The sequence below is a fragment of the Sorex araneus genome, chromosome 3, assembly GCF_027595985.1.
Source record: "Sorex araneus isolate mSorAra2 chromosome 3, mSorAra2.pri, whole genome shotgun sequence".
In the NCBI taxonomy this organism is placed as follows: Eukaryota; Metazoa; Chordata; class Mammalia; order Eulipotyphla; family Soricidae; genus Sorex; species Sorex araneus.
This window is the reverse complement of record NC_073304.1, coordinates 118,792,071-118,809,956: the sequence shown is the minus strand read 5'-3', so window position 1 is coordinate 118,809,956 and position 17,886 is coordinate 118,792,071. Positions and strand designations below refer to the sequence as shown.

The following is a 17,886-nucleotide window of genomic DNA, read 5'->3' as shown; positions in this document are numbered from 1 at the left end:
AAGAGCAGGCGGCGCACAGAGAGGAAAGGCAAAATACAGGGCTGGTGGCGGGGGACCGTTTTACCAGCTCCAGAGCTTAGTAGCAACCAAAAGGGGGCTCCGTTCTCTTCTGGGGGAGGGGGAAAGGATTTCAGTTTTCAGAGGGTGTGCCAGATGGGGGGAAAAGTCAGAAATCTGTGGTGATTTCTGCCCATCCCAGCGTCAGGCCTTTGGGGTGAGTGAACATACTGTAAATGCTTACATACGGCTGATGTCCAATTTATGGTCCGCTGTATGTGGCTGTATACATTTTGTCCATCTACACATCCATTACTGGGCAAAGTTGTATACACAAAGCCATGCACGCTGTACTTTATGGAAAATTTAAGAGCGTTCCCTTCAGAGGTAATTAGAACCATATGCAGTTTTTTTTTTCCCTCCTGCTAGGCTGTGGGAAGGAGATGCATCTAGAAACAGGCTAAAGGCTCTCCTGGAGCTGGGGGGTACAGGGGAGGAGTAAGCCTGGCTCTACTCTCATTCTGTTGTAAGACCAAATAAAGGTGGGGGAGGGGGCACACACAACCTGTCTCTGTCTCTACTTTCAGAGTTGCCTGTATCATCATCATTGTGTCCAGACACCTCTCTGTGCCTCATTTTCTCCAACTGTAAATGAAAGTCTCATCTGCCTCAAACAGCAGCTGCAGGAGCCCGCAGCCAACATGCAGGACCAGCAAGTCCCCTGACCTGGCTGAACGTTCACCACTCTGAACGCAGGTCCCTGCCTCCAGGGAAGAGAGTTAGTTGGTGCGTCAGGGTTCACAGCCTGTTCCGTGGGGGGAAGAAAGAGCTTGGTGAAGCTTCTGCCAGCCTATTGAATGTCCCTCTTTCCAGGGCAGGGACTCTTCAAGCTTCCTGGGGGAATGAGGCAACACATTTCATTGTGCAGCCCACAGCAAGTGCGGCAGCTGAGCGGGTGCAAAAGGACATCTCCCATAATAACCGTGTGTGATAATAAAACGATAAAGAGGCAAATAGGTATGTAGGTCAGCTCAAAAATAGCCACCCACCCAGCTGGCCTGGGACCATCTATGCCAGGTGGGTACGGAGGGTTTTCTTTCTCCTGCCTCCCCACCTCCATGCTCCTGCTAGCTCCTTTCAAGGTTAAATATCAATGTAAGCTTGAGGGCTGGAGAGAGATGGGCCAGGTTGAGTGCAGGCTTGGCCTGCAGCTGACCCAGGCTCTGTTCCTGAAAAAGCAGTACATGGTTCCCATCCCTGGAAGAAGCCCCCAAACACTGCTGGGTGCGTGTCCCCCCCATGGCCAAGAACAAACAATACACAAACTTAAATAATACTCCCTTCCTGCCCTGCCTGGCCGCGGCCTGTGCTGGCTCTAGCTCCCCCTCCCGCCCGCGCGTTCCCCCACCAAACTGGTCCTGGGGTCAGTGTGCACAGGGCTTGGCCTCTAAGCTTGGCGTTCTTGGGAGGGGGGGCTAAATCAGGGTTGACAGCGGTGACTCACGGACACGCCCGCGCCCACCCCCAGAAGGCTTTCTGCGTACCCACAAGGCCCCCCACCCCCACGCCAACAGAGCCGGCATTGTTAGCAGCCCGGGGAGGAGATGTACAGCCCAGGGTTGTGAGGGCCCCGGGTCTCTCCTCCCTCCTCTTTCCCCCTCTCCAGTTCTCACCCCGCCCCCACGCTGCAGCCCCGCAGCAGAAGCGCTGAGCTCAGCATCTCCGCGGCGCAGTCGGGGGCGGGGCTTCCTTCGCGGGGGCGGGGCCTCCTTCCCGGGGCTGGCTCTGACAGACCACGCCCCCAGCCGTGCCCCCCGCGGGTTCCCGGACGCACGTTCCTCGAGTCACGTCCCAGCTTCCCCGGCTCTCCAGTGCAGGGGCTTGCAAAGATAGAACCCCCAGCCCCCACCCGACCCCCGTCAGCTGCTCAGCATCTGCGGCTGCTCGGGCTGTCGGGGAGGGGACGGGGTGCCCTTCCCCCGCGCCGCACGGTCCGAAACGGGGCTTGCCCCTGGAGCGCACGGCTTCCCAGGGCAAAATCTAGCAGCCCAGAAATGTTTGTTTCTCTGCGCCCGCTTCTAGAGAAAGATTCGGGAGCGGCCCCCGGAGTCCTGGGCCAGAGTCTGGCCTCTGGGAGTGATGAGCTGGATGCTTGGGGCAGAGGGGGACGAGACCCCTCGGGGCACCCCACCCCTTCTCCCCATCACCCCCACACCCACTTTCACATCTGGGGGCCTGACTCCAGGCCGTGTATTGTCTGTGTTGCCTTAAGCAAGTTACCGCACCTCTCTGAGTCTTTGATTTTTTTTTGTGTGTGCCTTTGTGTGTGTGTGGGGGGGGTGGTTTATGAGGGGGGTGTATTTGTCTGTCTTTCAGGGTTGGCTTAGGCCACACCTGCCGTTATTTAGGGCTTACTCCTGGCTCTGTGCTCAGGGATCACGCCTGGTAGTGGTTGGGGGACCTTATGCAATGCCAGGGATCAAGCCCGGTCTGTAGCACGCAAGGCAAGACCTTAACTCCTGTGCTTCGTCTCTCCAGCCCATGAACCTGTTTTCTTCCCTCTGAAGTGACTGAGAAGGGAGGCTTATCCTGCCTGACTCTGAGATACAAATCTTAGTTGCTATTTTTATTGACGGCTTATGAAAATAAAGGCCATTTTCTGTGTTTTTCCTTTTTTGTGTAGGGATGGGGGAGGGGGGAGTTTGGCTTCAACCAGCAGTATTCAGGGTTTACTCCTGGCTCTGTGCTCAGGATTCACTCCTGGCCATGTTTGAGGGACTATATATGGTGCTGGGGATTGAACCCCAAGTTGGCCAGGGCACCTTACCCACTTTACTATCTGTTCAGTCTCCAGAAGAGTTTTTAAAAGCAAAGAAGCTACAGAAAGATCAACCATCTCTGCAAGGAGTGAGTGGCCCATGTTATCCAGTAGGCAGGCAGCGCCCTTCAGCAGGGTACCAAACTCAGGAAACAGCCTGCAAAGCTGGCTGCGACTGACTACCTTTCACACAAACTCGGGTGTCCCAAGCCTTGGGCTGCTAAGGCTGCTGGAGATTTTTTAAAAGCACTTTTGAAAGAGGTTAGGGGCTTGGCAGAAGCAAAGTAGTTGCCAGCCTGGAAAAAAGGCAGTTCCTAAATGTTGAGGTCTAACTGCCAGGAAAATAGATTCATGGCATCTCTCAGACCCCACCCTCCAGCCCAGTTCCCTGTCTATGAAATAGGGATGAGAAGGCTGCTCTCCCACACCTACTGGCCCTCACTTTAGAAGCCTTGTTTCTTGGGGGCTGGAGTGAGAGCACAGCGGGTAGGGCATTTGCCTTGCATGCGGCCAAACTGAGTTCGATTCTCAGCATCCCATATGGTCCCCTGAGCACCGCCAGGGGCGATTCCTGAGTGCAAAGCCAGGAGTAACCCTTGTGCACCCTTTTTTTGGGGGGTGGGGGGTGTGACCCCCCACCCCCCAAAAAAAGCCTTGTTTCTTGCTTGGACCACACCAGCCGGTGCTTGGGGACTACTCCTGGCTCTGTGTTTAGGGGCCAAGGGGGGCTGGGGATTGAACCAGGGGCTCCTGCGTGCAAAGTACATCCACTAGCCTTTTGAGCTCTCTCCCTAGGCCTGCATTCAGAGGCTTCAAGATTCATCCCATGGGGCCAAAGCAATAGTTTGCCTTGCATGTGGCTGACCCAGGTTCGTCTCTGGCTTACCATATGGTCCCCCAGAAGCACCAGGAGTAATTTCTGAGTGCAGAGCCAGGAGTAACCCCTGAGCATTGCTGGGTGTTACTTGGGGGATGTGACCACACCCCCCAACCCCCCAAAAAGATTTATCCCAATGATGAAGAACTCCTTACAGTGAGGTCAGCTCCTCTCTGCTCACCCTTGTCCAGCCCTACTCCCTCTAGTTCCCTACTCCCTCTAGTTCCTACACAGACCTAGGGAGTCTCCCGGTTTCTCTTCTCTGCAAAAAACAAAATTAAGTGAGCTCATGTTCTGTCCAGACAGACCCTGGGGCCTAAATCCGACTGTTCAGACAGTAGCAGCTCCGGTCATCGCCCACCCTCAACTCGATGAACCAAACCCGCCCGGAGCCTGATTCCCGATTTACTATAAGACAACTGGAAATCTTCAAAAGGCACAGGCCTGACTTGAGTGCTTGTGGGTAGGGCACTTGCCTTATATGCGGCCAACCCGGGTTCAATTCCCAACATCCCACCTGGTATTCCGAGCCCACCAGGGGTGATCCCTGGGCACAGAGCCAGGAGTAAGCCCTGATCACCAGTGGGTGTGACCCAAACACAAACAAACAAAGGCAAGGGAGGGAAAGGGCTGGAGTCTGACTGTCTGTTCTGTATCCGCCTGGCTGCCTCCTCCTCCACTCTCCTGCAGATCCAGTTTGCTAGCTTGCTTCTTCCCCCCTCTCCCTCCCCTTCCCATTGTTGCTATGACAGGGGTCAGACAAACTTTGGCTGCGGTGCTTGCACACACCCAGTGGGGGTTCACGGAGATCGCACAAAACATCCTAGATGGCTTTGCTCAAGGATCGCACTTGGCATGTGGGTTGGTGCTGGGGATCAAACTCACAGCCTTATGCTCTCCAGGCAAGTGCTCTGCCGCTGAGCTACCTCGTTGCAGGCTGGGATTTTGTTTATTTATTTTTGCTTTTTGGGTCACACCTGGCAATGCACAGGGTTACTCCTGGCTCTGCACTCAGGAACCACTCCTGGTGGTGCTCAGGGGAACATATGGGATGCTGGGAATCAAACCCAGGTCAGCCGTGTGCAAGGCAAATGCCCTACCCGCTGTGCTATCGCTCCAGCCCCAGGCTGGGATTTTTTTGAGGGAAGGAGCTTACTGAAACTTGTCATCATTTTCCTTCGCTATGATCCTGTGACAGCTGAAGAGACCATTGAGATTCTCTAGTTTTAGGTTTTAAGCACTATAGCACTGTCATCCTGTTGCTCATCGATTTGCTCGAGTGGGCACTGGTAAAGTCTCCATTATGAGACTTGTTGCTGTTTTTGGAATATTGAATATGCCATGGGTAGCTCGCCAGACTCTGCCCTGCGGGCGGGATCCTCTCGGTAGCTTGCAGGGCTCTCTGAGAGGGGCGGAGGAATCAAACACAGGTTGGCTGCGTGCAAGACAAATGCCCTACCCGCTGTGCTATCACTCCAGTCTTTTAGGTTTTAAACTGGGATTAAAAATCTCTGGCAATGCAAGAAGTCATGGGTCGATGTGGTCTATCAGGGGTTTATCGGCTCTCAGGGTCCGAGTTAGTAATTTAAACCAGTAGTAATTTAACAGTTTACTATTACACAAAACAGCCTGCAAATTGTATGTTTTTGATGGGAAGGAGAGAGGGTTGGATTTACTCCTGGCTCTGTGCTCAGGGATCACTCCTGGGGGTGCTCAGGGGACCATATGTAGGTGCCAGAGATTGAAGCCAGGTGGGCCACTTGCAAGGCAAGTGCCTTACCTGCTGTACAATCTCTCTGATCCAGCAAATTGCTTTTTTGTTGGTTTTGTTTTGGGGGCCGACTTGGTGGTGCTCAGGGCTTACTCCTGGCTCTGTGCTCAGGGATCACTCCTGGAAGGGTTTGCGGGGCCAAGGTGGTGCTGGGGATCAAAACCAGCTCAGCTGTGTGTGCAAGGCAAGTGCCCTCCCTGCTGCCCTATCTCTCCAGCCCGCAAACTGCATTGTATATAATAATCTCAAGGTGTCTAATGTTTCCTAATGTTTCTGGCCACAGCCCTGAACCTGATTTCATCCTTAGTGACCAAATAGCCCGGACTCTGACCAGCTGGGAATTCAAGAACCATTTTGCCAAGGTGCCAGGTGCTAAGTGGAGAGGTGTCACCACTTCCCAGTCCCTGCATCTGAAGCCAGGATGGGAGCAAGATGACTGGGGGAGGCAAGGGGGAAACGGGGCCTGAACAGATGGAACTCCTTCCTGGGAAGAAGTGGGATGGGTCAAAGAGAAAAGAAAGAGCGTGAGGGTAACGTTTCCATCTGGCTGGCCTCTAGAAGTGCTCCCTGGACCATGCCAGCCCCACGGGAAGGCCCGTGTCTGCCACTGCTGTGGGCGATGGAGGCCTCAGGCTTCCTAAATCTGCCCTCTTAGCATTCGGTTTTGGTTTTGGCTTGGGGGCCACACCGGCGGTGCTCAGTACTTACTCAGATATCAGGGATCCCTCCTGGTAGGCCTCAGGGGATCAATAGAGAGTGCTAAAGATCAAATCCGGGTCAGCTCCATGCAAGACCAGTGCACTACCCCCTGTACTATCTCTCCGCTCTTGAAACCCCCGTCCATTGTGGTAGATGATTTTTTTCAAGCCAGACTCTGGCTTTTTTTTTTTTTTTTTTTTGCTTTTTGGGTTACACCCAGTCATGTTCAGGGGTTACTCCTGGCTCTGCACTCAGTAATTTTACTCTTGGCAGTGCTTGGGGGACCATATGGATGCCGGGGATTGAACCGCATGCAAAGCAAACGCCCTACCCTCTGTACTATGGCTCCACCCCCTTAAGCCACACTCTTATGGGGTTTCTACTACCCTCACCCTGATTCCTGAAGAAGCCTGGGACCCCAGCAGGAGTAGCCGTCTGTGATCACACATGGGCCAGTGTCCGTAGCTACATACCCCCACTCCTACAACTTACCTCCACAGGAGACCCTTTGAGGGGCTGGAGAGAACCTAGCATTCCTCCCAGACCTCAATCCCTTCCCGTGGGGTCAGCAGACATGCAAACTCAAAATGAGCCTCACAACTCCCTGGAGGTCTTTTGAATGAAAAGGCCCCGTCAGGACCGGAAAGACACTAACAACATGTTGAACGCTTGCCTTGCATGCAACCAGTCCAGATGGGATCTCTGGCACCCCAGGTAGTCCCCCAAATCTGCCAGGAGTGATCCCTGAGTGCAGAGCCAGGAGTAAGCCCCAAGCACTGCCAGATGTGGCTCCCCAAACAAACAAACAAACAAGCAAATAAAAATAAGGGCCTCAATCAGGACCCAAGAGCTAGTCCAGGGCTAGAGTGCTCGCACTGCACTCAGTCCTGGTTCATTCCCTGTCACTGCATTTGGTTCCTGAGCACAGAGTCCGGAATAGTTCTGAGCACGACAGATTTCAAAAACCAAAACCCAAGAGCTGGAGTGATGGTACAGTGGGTAGGGTGTTTGCCTGGAACATGGCTGACCTGGGTTTGGTCCCCAGCATCCCATATGGTTCACCCGTGCACCACCAGGAGTAATTCCTGAGTGCAGAACCAGGAGTAACCCCTGAGCATTGCCAGGTGTTCCTTCCCGCCAAAAAAAACAAAAAAACAAAAAAAACCCCACAACCCCCCCAAAACAAAAGTGCCCCACCCAGATCCACCGAGTTAGCACCAGGGCCGGGGACATGGGTCTCTGGTTCACAAGCTCCTCTGATGACTCCAGTAGCAATGGAGCTCGGCAGTCATTGGTTGGTTATTGGACTCGGCAGGTCTCAGTTTGTTCCTCTGCAGAATGGGCACCACTCTCATTCCTAACAGTGAAAGGAGAGAAGAAATTCTGCGGCTTCTTTGAAAAGATTGCACAGGATAATGCATGGCTAGAATTTCCATTTCAGAAAGTCGCTTCGTTGGCAGCTGCCAAGCTCTGGCTGCAGTGAGCACAGCAGCGTCGGAGAGAAGCCGGGGACCCTCAGCAGCCTTTTCAACGAAGGTCCCAGGGAACCAGGTGCACTTAGAATCTTGCTATTTTGATCCCCTTGTTTATTGTTTTTCAAGTTAAAAAAATCTTTTTAAAGCCACAGAAGCTCTGGGAACAATTTTGCTGGCTGCATTGTTTCCACCTCCCACAACCCGGAGCCCCTAGTTTCAGGGCTTCCCACTCTGAATAAGGAGGTTGTCAGATTCATGCCCCCACCCCAGGATCTGGTTTAACTCCCCAAACCCGACGGGGCAACTCGCCATATAGAGGCCCTGGGAACTGGTGCATAGGACAGAAACCGCCCCAGCGGGGAGGGACTATGGCCAGCAGTGAGTGCTGACTGATGTGAAATTGCAGGCTGAGGCGGATCCCCTGGGAACAGGCTGTGTGCTCCAGTAAAGGCAGTGCTATGTTCATGGTCAGGGCAACTGGCCACAGACACTGGGACATGGAGTCTGGTCACTAACTCCAGAGGTCTTAGTCACCCAGAATGTGACACAAACCCACTCCTGCTAGCAGTCCCCAGCAGGGTCCTCCAGATAAGTCCACATTGCAGGCTATATCTAGGTGACATCGCTCCCTGGCAGCACTGCCGCCCCAGAAGATGCATGCACATTCAAAGTTTAACTGGAAAGGGCGCCCCCTGGAGTTGTGCAAAGCGACCTTATTTCCACCAAGGGAAATAATAACTTCCAAAGAATTTGTTTTGTTTTGTTCTGGGATCATACCTGGCTCTGTGCTTGGGGAATCACTCCTGGTGGTACTCCAGGGACCATATGGGGTGCTGCAGATCAAACCCATGTCATCCACATGCAAAACATGTACTATCACTCCAGCCCTTTAAACAACTTTGAGGAGAGCAGCAGCTAGCTGGGCCTAGGGTTTCCTAAGGTATCATGAAGGTGTTTTGTTTTATTTCATATATATATATCACTGTAATCGCTGTCATCGATTTGTTCAAGCAGGCACCAGTAAACGTCACTCATTGTGAGACTTGTTGTTACTGTTTTTGGCATATCGAATACGCCACGGGTAGCTTGCCAGGCTCTGCCGTGGTGGCGGGATCCTCTCAGTAGCTTGCCGGGGGCTCTCTGAGAGGGGCGGAGGAATCAAACACAGGTCGGCTGCGTGAAAGGCGAACGCCCTACCACTATGCTATCGATCTAGCTATATATACATACATATATATATATACACATACATACATATATATATGTATGTATGTATATGTGTGTGTATATGTATATATATGTATGTATGTATATATATATGGAAAATGGGGGTTGGGCCACACTCAGTGATGCTTAGGACTTACTACTCCCTCTCTACTCAGGGATCACTCCTGGCAGTGCTCAGGGTATCTATCATATAGGGTGTTGGAGGATTCAACCCAGGTCAGCTGTATGCAAGGCAAGAGCCTTACCCACTGTACTATCTTGCTGACCTCTATTTTGATATATTCTTACTGTTAGGCGTAGGCTGTCCTAGAGGGCCTGGGGATTGAACCCAGGGCCTCATAAACTTAAGGAATTTGCTCTACTACTTGAATAATATCCCTGGACTGATAAAGGTTTTTTGTTTGTTTGGGGCTACATCTGGCAGTGCTAGGGGATTGCTCTGGCAGTGCTTGGGGGACCATCCTGTGCTGGGATTGAACCCAAGCCTCTTGCATGCAAAGCATGTGCTCAGTTGGTTGAGTTACCTTTCCAGGCCTCTTAAAGAGTGAGGGGTGCAGAGAGGTAGCTAACCAGGCTAAAACACATGCTTTGCAATGCAGGAGGCCTAGATTCAATCTCCAGCAATATGGTTTCCCCACACCACCGGTGGTGACCCCTTAGAATGGAACTGGGAATAACCTGCAAGTATAGCTGGGTGTGGCTCCCCTCTTTTTTTTTTTTTTGTTTGCTTTTGGGCCACATCCAGTGATGCTAAGGGTTATTCTTTAGGAATTATTCCTACTGGTGCTTGCTCGGGAGACCATATGGGATGCCAGGGATCAAAACCAGGTCAGTCACATGCAAAGCAAACACCCTACATGCTCTACTATTGCTTCAGTTCCTCCCTTCCTATTTATTTTTTTGGGGCTTGGGGGCCACAACCACAAGTTATCAGGGCTTACTCTTGGTTCTTTGGGGCCTGGGGACCATATGGGGCACTAGATCTTGAACCCAAATTGACTACAGATGAGGCAAGAGCCCTACTAGTGTACTCCCTCTCCACCTCAGCCTCCCTCCCATTTTTTGGTGAGGGGGCTTCACACAACAGTGTTCAGGGACTACTTCTGGCTCTGCGTTCAGGGATTACTCCTGGAGGTGCTTGGGATGCCGAGAATCAACCTTGGGTCAGCCACGGTCAAGGCAAGTGTCCTACCTGCTGTACTATCTCTCCACTCCACCCACCCCCTCTTTTACTTTAAAACAGTGAGTTCAGGTCAGGGAGACAACTCATGAGGCCAACTTTATGCTTTGCTTTGTATGCTGGAAGCCCAGGTTTGATTCTCGGCATTCCCTGATTACTGCGGGAGTGGCCCCTGAACACTGCCAGGTATGGTCCCCAAACAAAACAAAAAAATGGCTACTTTTAGGGGCCAGGGAGATAGCTTAAGTGGTAGACACATATCTAGCCTAGATAAGACCCTGAGTATGATCCTTGGTACCACATAGTCACCCTGAGCACCTCTGGGGATAGCTCCTATTTTAAATACTTAAAATAGGGCACAGAGATAGCACAGGGGTTAAGGAGCTTTCCTTGCATTCTGAAGCCAGTTCAAATCCCCAGCACCAGTTATGGTTCTCCCAGACCCCACGAGGAGCCAAGGCTGAGCACAGAGCAGTAATGGCCCCTGAGCACTATTGGGCATTGTCCCAGATCCCAAATAAAATAAAAACATAAAATAAAATGGTGAGTTTTTCCTCCCTTCCCTCCTTCCTTCCTTGTCTTTAGTTTTTTAGTCTGCATCCAGTGGTGGTTCTCAGGGTTGCTTGTGGCTCTGTGTGTAGGGTTCACTCTTGACAGGGCTTGGGGGATCGTATGGGATTTGGGCATCAAACTGGTTTTGACCACATGCTGGGCAAGCGCCTTAACTCCTAGACTATGGCTGACTCTCATCTAACCATTTTTATAAAGTCTTTTGAAGGCCCGAAGATGCTATTGCTTGAAGATTCCTCCCAAGTCAGTCTTCTCTACCTTCTGTGGTTGCAACTATATTCTAACTGGAAGAATGAGGGTCTTAGAGAGGAGCTGAGGGTCTTAGATGGGAGCTGAGGAGATGGGACACTCAGTTATGTCCAAGGCCTCAACCAGATGACTCAGGAGATACCACTGAGGAGTCCTGAAGTCTCCCAACTCCCAAATCCTGTGTGTTCAGATGTATTCTGGGGCCAAGGAGGTAGCCCCTGACTCAGCGAGGCCCTGAAGAGTGTGGCATCTCCAGTGTCATCAGGGGTGCCCTGGGGGCATACCCAAGGGTACTCTGCATCCAGGGTGCCCGGGATTGAACCCATGTTGGCTGGGTGCAAGGCAAGTGCCTCAGCCTGAGCACCATGGGGGTATTGTTATATACAAAAGAACAATTAGGGAAAAAAGCACCATGGGCTGGAGGGATAGTACAGCAGGGAGGAAGGGCATTGCCTTGCATGCTGGCCGACCCAGGTTTGATTCCTGGTGTCATATGGTATCATATGGTCTCCCAAGTCACCGGGAGCAGCTGGAGCAATAACACGCGGGTAGGGCGTTTGCCTTGCATGTAGTCGACCCGAGTTCAATTCCCAGCATCCCATATGGTACCCTGAGCACTGCCAGGAGTAATTCCTGAGTGCAGAGCCAGGAGTAATCTCTGTGCATTGCCGGGTGTGACCCAAAAAGTCAAAAAAAAAAAAAAAAAAGAGTACGGCCTGAGCATCGCCAGGTGTGACAAATAAAACAAAAACCAAAATAACCACCTCCACTCTAGTCCATAATGGTGAGAAAAGCCAGCTCCTTGCCTTCTCTAGCCATCCCTTCCTACATTCATTCATTCATTCATTCATTCATTCATTCATTCATTCATTCATTCATTCATTCATTCAAGTGAGGCGGCTGCCAGAAGCGGACTCAAGCACCCAGCAGCTTCCAGCCCAGTTGGAAAACTAAAGTGGAAACAATTATTCCTAGCAATAGGCCCAGGTGTCAGGATGGCCTGAGGAGGGCCACCTGAGGGACAAGTACCGGGGGCAACTTCCTGTCTGAGCCTGGGCTGCTGGCAGGGACATGTCCAGGCAAGCCTAACGCGCAGCTAGCCTGAGGCTGAGTGAGCACCACGGAGGAGCACACACCAGATGGCTGGATCTCAAGTGCCCGGCCTGCTTTCTAGAAGGGGCTCCCAGGCCTCCTTCGAAGTGTTTTCCCGGGAGCTAGCTTGCCCCTGCTTAGGGAATTACCTCCAGGGCACAGACTCAGGCCTTTTCCAATCACTTTTGGAAAGAAAAAAAAAAAACAAAACAAAAAAAATGAGAGGAGGCAGCCTAGGATGACTCAGTGGAAAAAGTGCTTGCCTTGCAAGCTTGAGGCTTCAAATTCTGGGGCTGTCCCCATGTGCCCCAACTTGGTCCTCGAGGTTCTGCTTTCTGGGACACCCTGACACTACGATGGTGAGTGTGCCCCTGAGTACTTGTGTGTGCATATTGCACCCCCGCTGAGAAACAGGAGTGCTGGGGGCATTGCGGTGCAAACAACCAACCCCAGTGACATCTCCTCCAGATCTGTGATGCCAGCGAATACCATAGCCAAGTGTCTGTGTGAGGCTGTCACCTTAACAGCCACAGACAACAGTCAGAAAACATTGGTAGAATGGGGACCAGAGACAGAATTACTCAGTGACCACTAAAGGAGCCTGTCCCCCTTGGGAAAATATATTTAAAAGAAGGAAACGGGATTTAAGAAGAGTTTAGCAATCATGAGGGAACTGTTGAGTGATTTCTAGTAAAGTGACCTTTCCAAATTGAGTCTGAATTCTTTTGCTTATGAATATACCCATTTTTTTTAATATACCCAATTTTTGAAAACTTTTTTTGTTTGGTTGGTTTGTGGGCCAAACTCAGCAGTGATCGGGGCTTATTCCTGACTCTGTACTCGAGGATCACTCCCAGAGGGCTGGGGGCAAGGATGGAGCAGGGCAGAATGGAAGCCGGGAACCTTATAGGGGATCGAATTGGCCTTCCTGTTGTACTATTGCTCCAGTTCCTAAAACCATATTTTAAAAGTATTCTATTTTTAACAGAGTGGGAGACTAACACCCAAGAATTGTAGAAATAAGTACTAGGAGGTTGACTCCATGGCTTGGAGGCTGGCCTCACATTCTGGGGAAAGGGCAACTCAGAGAAGGGATCACCAACTATAATGTAGTCGAAGGCCATGTGGGGGAAGGGAGTTGCGGGCTGAATGAGGGCTAGAGACTGAGCACAGTGGCCACTCAACACCTTTATTGCAAACCTCAACAGCTAATTAGAGAGAGAGAGCAGAAGGGAATGCCCTGCCACAGTGGCAGGGCGGGGTGGGGGGAGATGGGATCGGGGAGGGTGGGAGGGATGCTGGGTTTACTGGTGGTGGAGAATGGGCACTGGTGAAGGGATGGGTTCCCGAACTTTGTATGAGGGAAGCATAAGCACAAAAGTGTATAAATCTGTAAATGTGCCCTCATGGTGATTCACGAATTAAAAATAAATAAATTAATTTAAAAAAAAGTATTCTATTTTTTTCTGAAACGCTTTACTATTTTTCTATGAGACACACACACACACACACACACACACACACACACACATAGAGACAGAGAGAGACAGAGGCCCTTTGTCTGTCTGCTGTGAGCTTAGGAGTCCAGCCTCGTTCTCCCCAGTAAAGGGTGATTTTGGGGGTTGTCAACCAGAGTACTTTGAGCACTTAGTCAGATCTGGTGTTTTTAGAAGTTTCCAGAGCTTGGAGGACAGAAAGGTCGGGTGCTCAAGCTCTGAAAGCCCTGGACTTCTCTTCTGCAGTTGACTTCGGGGTACCTCTGAGTAATCTGAGTAAGGTAACCTCTATTTTTGCTTCGTTTTTGGGGCCACACCCAACTGTGCTCAGAAACCACTTCTAGTTCTGTGCTCAGGGATCACTTCTGGTCAGACTTGGGGGGACTGTATGTGGTGCCCAGGACAGTACCTGGTTTTGCAGGGTGCAAGGCAAGTGCCCTGCCTGCTGTACTCTCTTCAACCCCCCTCTATTTTTCTATCCATTTGTCTTCAGAGGTGGTTCTCCCACCTGTAAAATGGAGGACAAGATTTGATTTCCAGTCCTTTCAGGGTGTAAGTCTCTTTTACCCTAGACAAGGCATGAATCAGACTCTTTCTGCTTATTATTATTACTAATTGCTTTTTGGCCACACCCATCAATACCCTGTGATGTTTAGGGCATCTGTGCTCAGAAATTTCCCCTGGCAGTGCCAAGGATCAAACCTAGGTTTGCCCCCTGCAAGGCAAACGCCTGATCCCTAGCCTTTCTTTTTAATGGTGGCAGTGGTTTCAACTCGTTTCCTCAAGTGCGATCAAGCCTGCCTTGAGGCTGGCCATCTAGTTCAGCCTCTGGCCCTTCAGCCCCTGCGGGCAGCGGCTGATGTAAGTTTGATTTTCTTTTCCATCAGGGTACCTGTGACATCCCAGGTAGATACACCTTGAAAGAGTCTAAGGTCGGGTCCCTCCCCTCCCTTAACACCGTGTGCCGGAAGGTCTGATTGGCCGAGGCCACGCCTGAATGATGAAACTCAGTGACCAGTGCTTTTTCCGGAGATCCAGGTCTCGGTCCTGATGCAACTCTTGGAGTCTTTTACACAAAGCGTCTGAAGGACGAGCGCTAGGACCCGGCGGACGCCCGTGGTCTCTGGGCTGCAGCTGGGCCGCACCGAGCTAGCAGAGGACCCTCGGGTGGGTCTGAGTGACCATCGGTACCGGTTCCTGCCCTCTCCCCTCCCCCACATACACAACCGCGCCCCCCTCCCCCAAACGCCCTAACCACATTGCATGAGCCCTCTGTCGAGAGCAGTGCAGGTTGGCAGGCTGCTCGGAGGGCACCAACCCCTGCCCCCAATGAACCCATCCCGGGGGCTGCAGAGTAATCGGACAGACAGGTGGGGGGGCGCAAGGAAGGAAGGGGGCTGGGGCCTGCGGCTGCCCTGTCTGTGAACCCCACCCCCACAGCCAGACCGTTCCCTGGCTGGGGAGGCGTGGGGTTAAGTGCGCGAGGGCCAGCCGAGTTAACGTCCGCTGCCCCCGCCGCCGTCCCCCGGGCATTCATTCAGTGGCCGGGGCAGCGGTGCCCGGAGGCCCCCGGGGCAGGGGGCGACCTTTCCCCCGGCCCCGCCGCCCTCTCCAGTCCCCCGCCTGGCTCCCCGCGCGGCCACCCCCTCCCCCCGCTGCACGACCCTATAATAAACAAGTCTTTCCTTGATCCTCCCCTGCCGCGAGCGCCCTCGGGGACCTTGGCAGCCGCCGCCGCCGCGAATCCCGTCCAGAAAGGGGGAGTGGCCGTGACTGGGGTTCTGCCCGGAGCGTTCCGGGGCTCCGCGGGGGCGGGGCCCGAGCGCTGTCACCGGGCAGGAGAGAACGTTGCGAACGTGCGCCCGCAGCTCATTGGCCGAGGCGGGCCACACTCCCGGGCTCTGATTGGGGGGGGCTCTGTCGGTGGGGCGTGGCCTCGCCGCACCAGTCCTTATAGGCCTCTGGTGGCTGGTGCTAGGGACCGCGGCAGGCCGAGAGGGAGGAGAGGGTGGGAGCGGGGACACGTCTGGGCAGCGCTCGGTGACTGGCACCGCTTCTCTCACCCATTCAGGCCGGCGTCCGCTGTCCCAGTACTTGCTGCTGACCGCACTGAACTGGTGAGTGTCCGGTGCGTGTGTGTGTACGTGTACGTATGTGTGTGCGCGTACATGTGTGTGCGCGTGTGCGTGCGTGTATGTGTGCGTGTGCGTGTGCGTGTGCGTGTGCGTGTGCGCTGATCGGGCTCCCGGAGGCGGCTCCTGTGCTCGCAGCTCGCTCCAGCCCCGAGACTGACATCCCGGCCGGGCTCCTCTTGTCTTCCAGCGCCTGCTGCACTCCTCGCCCGGCGTCCTGGCGTCCACCCTCAACATGCCTAGCCTTTGGGATCGCTTCTCTTCGTCCTCTTCCGCCCCTTCGTCTTCGCCCTTGTCGGCGACTCCCGGCCCGGAGCAGCCTCCGCGCTCCGCCTGGGGCTCAGCGGCCCGAGAAGAGGGACTGGGCCGCTGCGCGAGCCTGGAGAGCTCGGACTGCGAGTCCCTGGACAGCAGCAACAGCGGCTTTGGGCCCGAGGAAGGTGAGCCGGGGGCGGGGGCGGACGCGACTGGAGAGGCGAGGTCGGGGGAATGGCCGGAGTCACAGCCGTGGCTTGCAGCTGGTCAGGACCCAGGTTGCGGGGTGCAGTGCGGGGGGTCGGCGCGGGAGGGGAGGGGCTGGACTCGAGGGTGCTAGTGCGAGGCGAAAGCAAGTCCAGGCCGAGATGGAGTGCGGTTCTTTGGCCGAACAGCACCTCCCCCTCTAGGAGATGTTTTTTTCTTTTTCTTTAACTAACCCTCCCCCCACGTCTGCTCTCGTCCCAGACTCGGCACACCTAGACGGCGTGTCCCTGCCCGACTTCGAGTTGCTCAACGACCCCGAGGACGAGCACCTGTGTGCCAATTTGATGCAGCTGCTGCAGGAGAGCCTGGCCCAGGCGCGGCTGGGCTCGCGCCGCCCCGCGCGCCTGCTGATGCCCAGCCAGCTGGTGAGCCAGGTGGGCAAAGAGCTCCTGCGCCTGGCCTACAGCGAGCCGTGCGGCCTGCGGGGGGCGCTGCTGGACGTCTGCGTGGAGCAGGGCAAAAGCTGCCACAGCCTGGGCCAGCTGGCCCTCGACCCCAGCCTCGTGCCCACCTTCCAGCTGACGCTCGTGCTGCGCCTGGACTCGCGCCTCTGGCCCAAGATCCAGGGGCTGTTCAGCGCCGCCAACTCGCCTTTCGTGCCCGGCTTCAGCCAGTCGCTGACGCTGAGCACCGGCTTCCGAGTCATCAAGAAGAAGCTGTACAGCTCCGAGCAGCTGCTCATTGAGGAGTGTTGAACTCGGGGCTGGGCTGGGGGCCACAAGCGCCCCCACGGCAGGCAGAGACCAACCGAACTTTGAGGGGTGCACAGACAGGAAGTGCCCTAAGGAAGGGACAAAAGCCACCCAGGAGCGGAGGAAAGTGGAGGTGGGGGCAGGTGTTTCTTAGGGCGCTCGCCGACCAGTGTGCAAGGGGGGTCCCCCTCGAGTACTGTAGCATGGAACAAAGGCTGAGGGGCCAAGCCGGCTCCGGCTGGATGTGTATGTAGCATGTACCTTATTACTTTTATTGTTACTGACAGTTAAGGCGACTGCGGCGTGACAGGGCCCGCAGGGACAGCAGATGGTCTGCAGGGGGCGCGCGCGCACCCCGCGGCCAGCGCTCGCGGGAGGGGGGAGGACCGGGCCCTGGTCTGTATATCTGGGGTCCAAGGACCCGAAGTGTTTGTTTTTCATTCTTTGTAGCCTTTGGTTGGTTTGTTTTTGATCAGAGCTTCACTACTGACCTGTTGGCAGCTATCTTACAGACGCATGAATGTAAGAGTAGGAAGGGGCAGATGTGGGCATCCCTGGGGATCTTGGACACTTGAAGAGAAAAAAATATATATACACACACCTAAGAGCTGCGTTTGGCCCATCCCCCAGAGCAGTTGAGCTGGGGAGGGGCTGTGGTGACTGGAGCGGGGGCTGGATGCCTCTCCTGAGGAGTGCCATTGGGGTCCTTCCATCGAGAACTGTTTACATGGAGATCCTCATTGTTCATGAATACACTTGATGTTCAAGTATTAAGACCTATGCAATATTTTTTACTTTTCTAATAAAAAGAAAAACATGTTTGTTAACTTACTTGGTTGAGTCATTGGTGTGGGGAGATAACTGGGAGGGGAGGGGTGCTAGTGAGCGGCTGCCCAGCCCACTCAGGTCCACTGTGCTTTTGGGGGCGGGGGCCCTGCCAAGCTGGTAATGGAGGTATATGGACAGTGTGCCTGTTCGTGCCAAGAGCCCTGGCTCCCGACTGCTGGCTGAGGCTAGCAGGGGAAAACACTAGAAGGTGAGGGTGAGTCAGACCTCCTGCAGAGACAGCGCCCCTGGGGAGCACTCACC

At 53.8% G+C, this 17,886-nt stretch overlaps 1 protein-coding gene across 1 annotated transcript; it reads left to right on the top strand.

Annotated features, from left to right (window-relative positions):
* The first annotated feature begins 15,413 nt into the window (after positions 1-15,413).
* Positions 15,414-17,624, top strand: DDIT4 (DNA damage inducible transcript 4). The gene is made up of 3 exons (XM_004615477.2): positions 15,414-15,568; positions 15,774-16,023; positions 16,307-17,624. The coding sequence occupies exons 2-3, from the start codon at positions 15,819-15,821 to the stop codon at positions 16,798-16,800; spliced, it is 699 nt and encodes a 232-aa protein (XP_004615534.1). The 5' UTR covers positions 15,414-15,568; positions 15,774-15,818; the 3' UTR covers positions 16,801-17,624.
* The last annotated feature ends 262 nt before the right edge of the window (positions 17,625-17,886 follow it).

Excerpts from the sequence above, each read along its gene's own strand:
- DDIT4 (XM_004615477.2), top strand. The coding sequence starts at position 15,819 with ATGCCTAGCCTTTGGGATCGCTTCTCTTCGTCCTCTTCCGCCCCTTCG. Across the intron at positions 16,024-16,306 it reads CGGCTTTGGGCCCGAGGAAG|ACTCGGCACACCTAGACGGC; the intron begins GTGAGCCGGGGG and ends CTCTCGTCCCAG.